General features: G+C 40.5%; 1 protein-coding gene across 1 annotated transcript; it reads left to right on the top strand.

The window, feature by feature from the left end:
• Window positions 1-2,552: 2,552 nt before the first annotated feature.
• On the top strand, window positions 2,553-11,442 carry TTC14 (tetratricopeptide repeat domain 14). The gene is made up of 12 exons (XM_082056648.1): window positions 2,553-2,749; window positions 2,844-2,965; window positions 3,208-3,407; window positions 4,397-4,481; window positions 4,571-4,700; window positions 5,295-5,447; window positions 6,125-6,196; window positions 7,468-7,587; window positions 7,662-7,784; window positions 8,458-8,575; window positions 9,462-9,571; window positions 10,021-11,442. The coding sequence occupies exons 1-12, from the start codon at window positions 2,586-2,588 to the stop codon at window positions 10,958-10,960; spliced, it is 2,337 nt and encodes a 778-aa protein (XP_081912774.1). The 5' UTR covers window positions 2,553-2,585; the 3' UTR covers window positions 10,961-11,442.
• The last annotated feature ends 482 nt before the right edge of the window (window positions 11,443-11,924 follow it).

The raw sequence follows: 11,924 nt of genomic DNA, 5'->3' as shown, positions 1-11,924 counted from the left end.
GAAAGAAAATTACAAGTTCATGCTCACATACCCTGCTCCAGCAAAGCTCTTTCTAAAGATCACATTATTTGTAGTATTTTAGTTTGTTTAAAATAACTTCAGAATTTGTTTGGCCCAGTTACAGAAAGGATCACTTTAAATACGATGCTAATCCTCATGTTCAGGGGCAACTAATCTACATTCTGTGTATTAATATGATATAAATAATCGAATTTCCTAAAAAGCAAATGATTTCTACTTAGAGATGAATATGTCTGTAAGAAAAGTCCATAATAATAGCTGGTTCAGCTCTCACAATGATTTTTTGCTGGTATGTGAAGTCCAAAAGCCACAACACATTTAAAGTATTTATTCATAATGTCTTACTTCTTGTATGTTGTGCGTGCATCTGCATATTAGACTGGAGAAAAGCTTACACAAGCAGAGTTTGTGTTTCAAACTTATTTTATTGCTGGTTCTTTGTATTTACTAAGCAACACAAGTTAGCTCTTCCTCAAAATACCATTCCCTCAAATAAAACTGCCATTATTTGCAATAGTGCAACACAGTTCAGGACATTGCACTTGCAGTCTGATTCCCTTTCTGCACCAGATCTTTGCAGGTGCATTAACCTTTCCATGTCAATCTCTCTCTAATCCATCTTAACGTCTAGAAATTTCCATCTAGCATTCAGGGTTTGGTTTTTTTTCCACCATGGTAACCGGAAATCAAAGTATGCATGTGGTCTTATATAGATCAGGAAGACTTTAAATCAAAATCCTGACAGCTGTTTGGTACATAGTGAGTGTCCTTTATCTCGTTATATTAAAACAGGAGGACATGAAATGAAAAGATAAATTTGCCCTTCTAGTGTCTTACTCAAGTCTGCTATACCAGCAATATCCCTGCTGGCTTTGAACTGAGGTTCTGAGACCAGTGTCTTTGATATGATCCCTGCCCTCTCAGTCATGCTGCTTCCTAGAGGAGTCTGTGTCACTGATCTGCTGACAGCCAGATTGCTATTTTTTCTTCAACGTTGTACTGAGGGTAGAAGTGACATTATGCTATTTGCAGTGGGGTTTCTTTTCCTTCCCTGCCCCCACCCATGCCCTTTTAAAATTAATTATTAAATGCAATGCCACGGACAAATTATTCTTGGTGAGTGAGGGATCTTTTTAATAGACTGAGATTAATTCCAGCTGGTTTTAAGCACCTTTCTCCATTAGCTAGAGGAGGCGATTAGCATGAAGAGCCTCCTGAGTTAAGTGTCTTTTTAGCATCTAAAGTTGGCGCTGGTAAACTGAACCACCGAATCCTGAATTAGGCCTGTTTTAATGGCTCAACTATAATCTCAGTGCATTATCTTTTCCTGAGATAATTGCCCATTTTCCCCTAGGTTTTAGTAAAGCTATTCTGATGAAGCAAGCCAGAACACCTCTCACCCGCACACTTTGTTTCCTTTGTATGAATGTCTGATGAGGAACAGACCAAAGAACCTGCATTATGGACACGGTGGTGGTTTCCTTCAACCTGAGCCCTGTCACCCCCTGGGGTGTCTGTGATACCCCTTTGTTTATTCTCTTTGCCTTAGTTAGTACAAACATGTACAAACTGACTGAAAGCTAATTGAGAACTTATTGAGTGAAGTGTCTCCCCAGATCTGAATGATCATAGAATCATTTTGGTTGGAAGAGACCCTCAAGATCATCGAGTCCAACCATAACCTAATTCCAGCACTGAACGATGTCCCTAAGAACCATGTGTATGTGCATTTTAAACCCCTCCAGGGCTGGTGACTCCACCGCTGCCCTGGGCAGCCTGTTCTGATGCCTGACAACCCTTTCTGTGAAGAATTTTTTCCCAATATCCAATCTAAACCTCCCGTGGTCCAACCTGGGGGCATTTCCTCTCGTCCTATCATTTGCTACTTGGGAGAAGAGACCAACACCCTCCATTCTACAACCTCCGTTCAGGCCGTTTCAGAGTGAGCAGGTCTCCCCTCAGCTCCTGTTCTCCAGGCTCAACCCCCCAGTCCCTCAGCCGCCTCCATCACCGTTGTGCTCCAGCCCCTCACCGCCTGTCGCCTCCTCTGCACTCCTCCCTCTGAAACAAACACCACCCAGAAGCAGCGCCCCCTCAGGACGAGATACACAGGTGAGGAAGCGCTGCCTTTTCTCTATAAACATCTGTATTCGGTGCCACTGTTGCACACAGACACTCGGCCCCGCCCCGCCCCCTCCCGCCCGCCCGCCGTGCTCCGCGGGGCCGCAGCGCCCTCTCCCGGCTCCGGGCTCGGGCCGCTCCTCAGCGCTGCCGGGCCGGCGAGACTTTCCGCAGGCGCCCGCCATCTGGGTAATTTTTACTTTGGATATTTTTCTCTTCTATTATTCTCGTGGTGCTATTCTAACACTGGCAAGGGGAACACTGGAGGGGGCCCCTCAGAGCGAACCCCGCGGTCCTCCTGTCCCCAGGGGGCGCTGAACACGAGGGTTAACTTTGGCCCCTCCCTCTCCGAGCGGCGCACGCGCGTTGCTTCGGGGGGGGGGGGGGGTCTTCCCAGGCCGGCGGGGGGTGGTTCCGGTTCCGGTGGAGGCGGCAGCGGCGCCATGGACCGGGAGTTGCTGCGCCAGGCGCTGAGCTACCATGGCCCCACGCTGCTCTCGCTGCTCCACGCCGAGCAGCACGACAACCCCGACTTCCGCGGGCTGCTGCCGCCGCCCGGGGCCGCGCTGGAGCCGCCCCGCGGGTCCCCGCACCCACCGGCCTCCTGGTGAGGGGCGCCGGGGCTGCGCGGTGCAGGGGAGCGAGCGGGCGAGCCCGGAGGGGCCCGTGGGATGTTTCTCACCGGGTTCTCCTTCCCCTAGGAAAGAGAGGACGAGCATCGACACCGAGATCAAGCGCTTCATCGCCAAAAAAGCCGATCTCCTTTTCGCTCACGCCTGGAAGCCCAACGGGCCTCCGGCCGACACGATCGAGGAAGATGAAGGTGAGGCTGGTGAGGCAGGTGTCGCTCTGTCCGCCCACCGGGGAGTGCGGGGACCCTGCACGACGTTAGCAGAATGTTTAAAAACAAGGTGAAAAATTTTTGTTGCTGCTTTTAGAGACTGTGCATAAACTTTCTGTTAGTACAAATAAAGCAGATTGCAGCGTGTTTTGGTATCGTGATGCGTTTTGTGTTTTCAGGCTGTAGCTTGGTCGCTTCGTAACTGAGTTTTTCATGTGTTGCAGAGTGTTACGCTGTTATGCCTCCCCTGGAACGGTTCATGGACTTTCCCAGGGAAGACAGGAGAGAATTATTTTTTCGAGACATCGAACGTGGTGACATTGTGATTGGGAGGATTACTTCAATTCGTGAATTTGGCTTTTTCATGGTGCTGATATGTCTGGGAAGTGGTGTCATACGGGAGATTTCAGATTTAGAACTCACTGTAAGATACAGCTGTAATCAATATTTTGTTCTTGATAAGTGGGAAGTTGTTGATGTGTTGGTTGCTTCTTGCATCTCTTAATGGAGTGGTACACATACAGGTAAAACTGAATTTTGGCATAGTTGATACCTGAATTTGTAGACACTTTATGATACTTTACTGAGTCAGCAAACGCTTCTTTTATGACCTGTACTTAATATTTTGTCATAGAATTACAGAATAGTTTGGGTTGGAAGGGACGTTCAAAGCTCATCCAGTCTAAACCCTGCCATGTGCAGGGGCATCTTCAACCAGATCAGTTTGCTCAGAGCCCCATCCAGCCTTGAATGTCTCCAGGGTTGGGGCATCCACCACCTCTCTGGGCAACCTGGGCCAGTGTTTCACCACACTCATCGTAAAAAATTTCATTTAGTCTAAATCTTTTTTCTTCTAGTGCAAAAGCATGACCCCTTGTCATGACCCCTATCACAACAGGCTCTGCTAAAACATCTGGCCCTGTCTTTCTTATTGGCCCCATTTAAGTACTGAATGGCCACAATAAGGTCTCTCCGGAGCCCTGTCTTCTCTAGGCTGAATAACCCCAAGTCTCTCAGTCTGTCCTCACAGCAGAGCTGTTCCATCCCTCTGATCATCTTGGTGGCCTGCTCTGGCCCCTCTCCAACAGGTCCATGTCTTTCCTCTGCTGAGGGGTCCTGATCTGGACACAGGACTCCAGGTGGGGTCTCACCAGGGCAGAGGGGCAGAATCACCTCCCTTGACCTGCTGGCCCCAATGCTTTTGATACAGCCCAACATACGATTGGTCTTTTGGACTTAGTTCTCTAGAGTTGAAAAGTTCATTGTATATGGCTGCATAGTTTTTATTTGAGCCAAGTCATGGTTTTAACTATCACAGTTCTGATATGCATTAAGATTAAACTAATCTTCTGTTTTAATCTTGGAGAGGGAAATACATTTGGCTTTGTTTCTGATATTCCTATTTTATTCCAGGCTCTTTGTCCTTTGAGAGATGTGCCTTCTCAAAGCAACCATGGAGATCCTTTATCTTATTATCAAACAGGAGACCTTATTCGAGGCAAGTAGCCACAAAAGTTGTCAGGAATCTGTCTGTTTTAGTTTTGAGACATTTCTGTAATTTTATCTTAACTTCTATTGTTTGTGTAGCTGCAATCAAGGACGTTGATCGTTACCATGAGAAGCTCACGGTGTCACTTTACAGCTCAGCTCTTCCACCCAACCTTTCCAGTACAAAACTAGGTGTAATTACTTCTGATGACTTCCCATTACATCATAAGTAAGAATATGTTATTCATCTCTACTTGCTAGGTGTATGTAGAGTGTCTGAAGAGCATCTTTAAACTTGTCAGTTCTGATTTAATTGGATAATTACATACATTTTGTTGTTCATCTCTTCAACATACTTATTTCTGGATATTTCAGGTGTGGTTGGTTTTATAGCATCTTTCCCAAAATATAAGGAAAGCAAAAAGCCAGTGAGGTATCTGTCACTGTGGGACTGTGCTAAAACAAAACAGAACAAACCAACAAAACAAAACCAGAAACCTTGGGAGACTGGAATGGAAAATGAAATTCATATAAATTTTAAAATTATCCTTAAAGACAGAAGGACATAGCTATCTGTGTGGTTTTGTAAGGTTTCTGTATGTTCTGAAGATACCTAGATGGGTGACAAAACAGGTTTCTAAAGCTGACTTGGGTTAAAGCATGTAAGGGTTGCTAAATAGTAGGAAAATACAGGCCTGTAAAAGAGAACAGTTTGTGAGCTGTAACAAGTATCAACGTAGGCAGTTTTGTCCTAAGCATAAGCATCATAAAATGGAGTGTAGTGTCTGCAATTGTGTTTGTGTCCATTGGTGCTTTTTTAAAGGCGAAGCATGGAAGTTGCTAACACAGGGGAGACCTTCGAAGAGGTTTTGCATCGTTCCCCAGGATTTGCTAATCCATCGATAGTTGAATATTTAGCAGAAAAACTAGGACTAAGTGAAACAAATCCACCGTCTTTGTTGAGAAGTCTTCAAATGTAAGTGATTTTTTATCTTGTTCCTATCCTACAGCTTTGTGGAGATTATTCTAATCTATTGAGATAGACTTGTGAGTGGAAGTCCTAGACCACTTATACTTAAACCTTTTTCATTTTGATTTGCGTGACTGTAGCTTACATGTCCTCAAATATTTAAAAGCAAACTTCTCTAGAGTAAGAAATTTACGTTTGAAATTCTTTTCCTCTGAATAAGCAAGTCATTTTATCACACAATGTTTGATACCAAATGCTTTAGGAATGTATTGCTTAAATCTCGTCAATATCTTTGGATTGAAGTAGGATGTTTAAGTTTTAATGTTTTCTGTCAGATGTTTATTTACAGTGTTTATTTTAGCAACAGGTCTGACCTTTTTAGTAAAACAGGCTTAAAGATATGCAATGATTGATGTTGTGAGCACTCTCTATATATAAGGCCTCAAAGATGTGAATAAGATATATTTTTGTTATATGTGCTGCAGCTGTACTAGTTTGATTCAGCACTTATAGAATGGGTTCAGAAATGGTTTCAGAAATATGAAAGAACATTGTTGACTGATGGAGAGTAGTAAAGCATTGTGTAACTAACATTTCAGTTTATTTTAACTGCATTGCATATTGGAAGTTTAATTTCGTAGACTCAAAACCCCAACTTGGTGTTTTTGTTTTTTTCCTTGAAGGAAAAATTTCAATGAAGAAGATTTTGCCCCTGCATTGAGGAAAGCACAATCTGCATCTTGGGCCCTGAAATGGTATGCAGTACTTCTTGTCAGAGCTTATTGGTAGCTTAGATTAGGTTACAGCTTATATTTCTTAACAGAAAGTACACATTGAATGAGTTTGTCCACTGCATGTGTAGTGATGTAACCAGGAAGATCTTATTGAAAGTAACTGTAACTGTCAAGTGGGTACATGATAGATGAATTCTTATGATTCAGTTCCAAAATATGTCAGGTTTAAGGGAGAACTTCTTAGAATATTTAGAATATTTATAATACACTGACCTACTGATGAGATGAGAGCAAGATTTGTGACAATACCAAGTACAGGATTTTCCATTTTATAATTTGGTCTTGAATGACCTAATGCTGTTTGTTGTGCCATTCAAGTCTCAACACATAGATGTAACAAGTGCACTTGCTGTCGTGGAAAAGTTAAATGTATTTCCCTGGCTGCATTTGGAACAGCAGCTCCGGACCAGGGCTGTTGCCTTTACACCATGCAGTGTATTGGGACATACTACAGGATGGAGGCAGCAGAAGTAAGAGATTTCTCCTAAAAATGTAAATTTCTTTGTGGAAAAACTTGAATCTTGAATCTACCAGCTCAAAAAAAAAAAAAAAATCTGGGCAAAGCCTCAGTATTTCTGGTTTCTGTGCTCACAAAGCAGTGTTTTTCTTAAAACAACAGTGTTTTGCTACTTTCTTTAATTGCAGAAAAAGGTGCTTATAATGTTAAAGGAAATATAAATTTTAATTTTTAAAAGAAGTATGTAACAAAAAGTTCTGAAATTCAAGTCATATCAGTTCTCTTCCAAGAAGTTCATCTCTTAGTAAATGTACAAGAAAGGTTCAGGTAATATGAAATACAAAACCTCAGAATATTCTCGTTTGAGATGAACTGGTTCAGAGTTTATCATCTAGCCATCTCACCTTGTGTCGTTCATCTAATAGTGATTTTTAGCTTTGGATATAATTAAGGTTGTTACAGTTTAATGGTGGTAGGTAACACGTAGCTTTGTGCAGAGAAGTGCTTGAATATTAACTCTGTAAATAAAACACAGTGAAATACAGATTTGCAGAAGTGCTCTCTAGTGCCTTAAGATTTTGGATTGAAGACAATATATTGTTAGGGAACTACGTCAGTATCATATTAATTTCAAATAGCACTGTTAAAACTTGACCTTGTTATCTTGTACTTATTAGCCATCAATTTCTGGAACCATATTTTTGAGTAATTGTCAGTATAAATAAAATCTGTATAGGCTAACTGTACATAATAACTTCTAAATATTTTTCTGCAGTGTGAAGGCTGGGGTTGATTATTTTAAGGTCGGGCGCCATGTGGAAGCCATGAATGAGTACAACAAAGCTTTGGAAATTGATCCACAAAATGTTGAAGCTTTGGTAGCACGTGGAGCTCTGTAAGTCTGCTTGTTTCATTGTTTTTTCTACTTTGTGAAAGAGAAACAGCACTAAATTTTTTCTGTTATTCTAGGTATGCAACAAAAGGAAGTCTGAACAAAGCCATAGGTGATTTTGAAATTGCTTTAGAAAACTGTCCTACCCATAGAAATGCAAGAAAATACCTTTGTCAGACACTTGTGGAGAGAGGCGGGCAGTAAGTCTTTAGGCTGTATTTTTTGTTTGGTTGTTAACAATTTTTCTCCTAATATTTTTTTAATAACATTCTAGTTAGAACACAAAATGGGATGTTTCTTTCTTGGCTATGTGTTTAAAAAAAAAAAAATTGGAAATACTTTTAAATTTGCTTGTGCAATTGGTTGACACTTTCTCCTCTATCCCAGTTAGAATCCTGGCAAAATACTTGAGGTTTAATCCTTGATATCCTTTCACTGATAGGTTACCAGGCTTGCATAGTGTCTTGTGGAATGTTTGAATATATTCCAATAGGTTTGTTGTTGGGTTTTTTTAAGAAATTTTTTGTAACAAAATTATGTTCTGTTACTCTACTGAAATATTGGTTAACCACCGTAACACTGAAGTTTAGTTTTGAATGTTCAGGGAATAGATTTCTTTTAAGCTGTGTGTTAAGAAGAGAGAGACAGTATCTTGGAAACTGAAATTTCAAATTACTGATGACCAGGAGGGAATGTGTCAGAGATACTGTTTCATTTCTTTACTGAGGCGGGCTAAGAAAACTATGATCCATACCATGTTGGATGGATACAGTGGTAGTGTCGTAGTGCAAACAGGAAAAGTAGTTCTAAAAATAACAAAAAATTGTCAAAACCTGTGGCTTAACCCTGTATGAATTATCACTTGAATTTTAGGTTGGAAGAGGAAGACAAACTAGTAAATGCTGAGAGTTACTATAAAAAAGCCTTAAGTTTGGATGAGACGTTTCAGGAAGCAGAAGAGGCCTTAACGAAACTCCGTAAGCATATGCAGGTGATTCTTTACTTTCTCTTCATATAGTGCTCTCAATAACAATAAATGAACATCAAAAATTGTATCGAATGTTTTGGACAAGGAGAGTTTAAGTTGGCAGTTTGTCTTATTCCCTGCTGATCTCGAATAGGCTTCAGTAGTTTAAGGATTGTTCATCTGATGAGATGCCTTTCTGCATTTACATGTATTTTAATACATAAGTCTGGTACTGTCACTGTTGTGCTAGGATGGTTGAAACAACACTGAAGTCTGTTTTCCTGTAATACTGATTATGTGTTTTTCTCCAATGCATTTTCTTCTGAATTGGACCGTTGTTGCTGTATCTGACATCTGGTGCTGCTCATCACCAACAAACCCTTGGAACATGATTCCTTACGTAAACTATGCATCAAACTGGTCTGTGAAATTGTTACAAAACGGTTTGTATTCAAACACGGCCAATGTGAATACACTTTTCAATGGGTTCTACCATGTTTTACTTGTGAACTACAATAATGATACTTTTCCTCAAATGTTTTTGGTTTTGTTTTGGGGTTGTTTTTTTGTTTTGTCTTCTCCATGTTGCTAATATTGTTTTTTCTTGCATATTCTATCTATACCTTTTGGGCTCCATGCTTCACGGTGTGCTGGATCATGGGTACCACTACAATGGCTGGTTAAATATATTTTTAATGGAATAAAAACTGCAATATGGTCCTTAATGTAAACCCGATTATCACAATGGCCAATGCCAAACTCCTGAACAATATTAATTCTTGATCTGGGAATCCTGGTAAAACATCCCTGATGTAATTATAAATTTGAATGGGGTTGGGAACATGGGGGAAAAATACCCGTGTTAACACTTTTAATGTAATTTTTTTTATGATGCTTGGGTTGAAAAAAGAAATCTTTGGAAATGAGGGAGAAACAAGCTGCCAAAGAAGAGAGACAGAAAGAAAAGAAAGTAGAAACAAGTGCAGAAAAATTGCGTAAGCTCTTAAAAGAAGAAAAAAGGTAACTTGGTTATATTCGGTATACTGATCATGTGGCAATAAGTGGAGACAGGACTATGAACAATCCCTTTCCAAACAGACTCCAGCAGTAAGCTAGGTAGAACTTCTACCTAGGTAAGCTGCTTTTCCTCCAGAATTTCTCTGTGGGTAGTATCCTTTAGTGCATATAACCTTTAGTAGAGATCTATGTGGACCACTTTGCAACGTGAAGCATTTGCAAAGTGTAATGCCATATTAAACCGGGAAAGATGAACAAACTTTTCAGTGGATTTAATCTTAATTTTTTTAAGAAGAAATGATATTTGAAAATGTCTTGCCAGATCAGGCTCAGTTTCCATTCATGCTTTACAGTCCAATTTCAGCCAGACTCTGGGGAGTACAGATTTTCTTTCTACATGTATTTTTTGTCTGATAGTGAAGATTATCTCACGTGTTAATTACATTTTTTAGGTTGAAGAAGAAAAGGAAAGTATCAACTCCTTCCTCCTCCTCCTCCTCCTCTTCCTCATCAAGTGATTCTTCATCAGATATATCAATTTCTTCTTCCTCCTCTTCCTCTGATCACAAGAAACGTAAGAAAAAACGTCGGCATAGATCTGAGTCTTCCCGCAGTTCCAAAAAGTGCTCATCTAGAGCTTCTTCCCATTATAAAGATCAGAGTAGGAAAGAGGAGTGGTATTCACCTCCAGCTGATACCTCTGCTTCCTTTCTTAACCAAAATTTTGAAGTGGAAAAACTGCTGGAAAGGCAGGACAGCTTAGTGTGTCCAAAAACAGAAGTAAGAGAGAAAGGCAGACACTGTTCTTTTTCGAGGACGTCAGGTGATGATGAAGACACTTTTGGAGGTAGGTCTGAAGATTCAAGGGATTCTTACAGTAGCTCCAGAACTCTTCCAAGTTGTAGCAAAACTGAAAAATACAGTAAAACTGACAGATTTTTCTCCAGTCGGAGGGGTCCTTCAAGTTCCTATCATAAGTCAGATGATAAACCCAGGGTGCATTATTTTAGGAAATTAGAAAGGGATGTTGAGGGGAGAAAAGAGCAGTTTAAAAAACATGGTTCAGGTCAAGATAGGTATTATATGTCTCCAGCAGGGTCTGACCATTCTGGCAGGTCAGTGGGAAGGTACAGATCGTATTCTAGCACCTCCTTTCGTGAGGGTGATAGAGGTTATGATAGTGATAGGCATGTGGTAAGTGAGTCTAAGAATAGGAAAAGAAATGATGAGGAGTCTGATGAAACAAAGGAACCAGATGAGGAAATGTCTTTAAATGGTACAGCCCAAACAGAAAGTGGCATTAAAAGAAACCTGCCCCAGAACTTAGTTAACATATTTAATCAAATAGCTGAGTTTGAGAGGGAAAAAGGAAGTAAGCAAAAGAAACAATGAAGTACCCAAGAAAACACTATTCTGATGAGTGTAGTTAAACGAACTTTTATCTGAGTATCTCCTGAGGAAATGCATATGGAGAGTGATAGGCAGAATTTGTTCTGTCTTGCAGAATGTCAAAGGATTCTTAAAGATTGTGTGGTGGAAAGAGATGCAAGGATATCTTACATAAACTACCAGTTATTTAAACTCTTAAGTTTCCTATGCTCTCAGTTTGAGATGTTCCTGTATCGTATTCTCTCTCCGATGGGCTGAAATCCTTGGACGGCCCCGGACTGTAGTTAGCTGTGTAACTCACATCAGATATGCACTTTAACAACAGATGGCTTTTGTTTGTTTTCATTCCCTGGGGTACTATTGACTATTGATATTTTTGTATCAAATTTAACTTCGAGCTATACAAAGGGGATAACCGAGTGAAAATCACATGCCGTCAATGTATATAGCTCATTTGATCATTAAATTTTCTTATTTTTTCTTGATTTTGTGTCTTGAGTTTTGTTTGGGATGTTTTATACTGGTGCACTGGTTATATATGCTGCTTAAGTGAATGGAACCTTCCCGTGCCTGTGGGAAGGCAAGTGTATTATGTTCTTTAAATGCATCAAATGCATTCTCTAAATAATGTAAAAAACCCAACTGAAGTAGATGAGAGTTTTAAAACAGTGGTTGTTGTGTAGGTAAGTCGAGGTCTGGACTGTTTGGTGTTTGTGTTTTTGTTGTTTGGTATTTGCTTTACAAGTAGCTTGAAGGCAGCGGTTGCATTCATGTGGAAAAAGTCACGCTCTATTTCCAGTGAGTTCTCCAGAGATGGTTGGCAAAACACCTAAGGATCTAATATCTGGCACATACACAACACTAATTGTACGTCAGCTGTAAGTTGTCCATGTAATTCTGTAGATACTAATCAGTTGTAAAAAAAGGTATTGCGTAATTTTGAATAGAAAAAGTACAGCTTTACTGA

The sequence above is a fragment of the Streptopelia decaocto genome (assembly GCF_964273445.1).
Source record: "Streptopelia decaocto genome assembly, chromosome: 6".
Taxonomy (NCBI): domain Eukaryota; kingdom Metazoa; phylum Chordata; class Aves; order Columbiformes; family Columbidae; genus Streptopelia; species Streptopelia decaocto.
Note: the sequence above shows the minus strand (reverse complement) of the source record. Positions and strands in the feature narration are given on the sequence as shown.

Coding starts and splice junctions, on each gene's coding strand:
- TTC14 (XM_082056648.1), top strand. CDS start 2,586: ATGGACCGGGAGTTGCTGCGCCAGGCGCTGAGCTACCATGGCCCCACG. Junction 8,576..9,461: donor AACTCCGTAAGCATATGCAG/GTGATTCTTTAC, acceptor GGTTGAAAAAAG/AAATCTTTGGAAATGAGGGA. Junction 9,572..10,020: donor CTCTTAAAAGAAGAAAAAAG/GTAACTTGGTTA, acceptor TACATTTTTTAG/GTTGAAGAAGAAAAGGAAAG.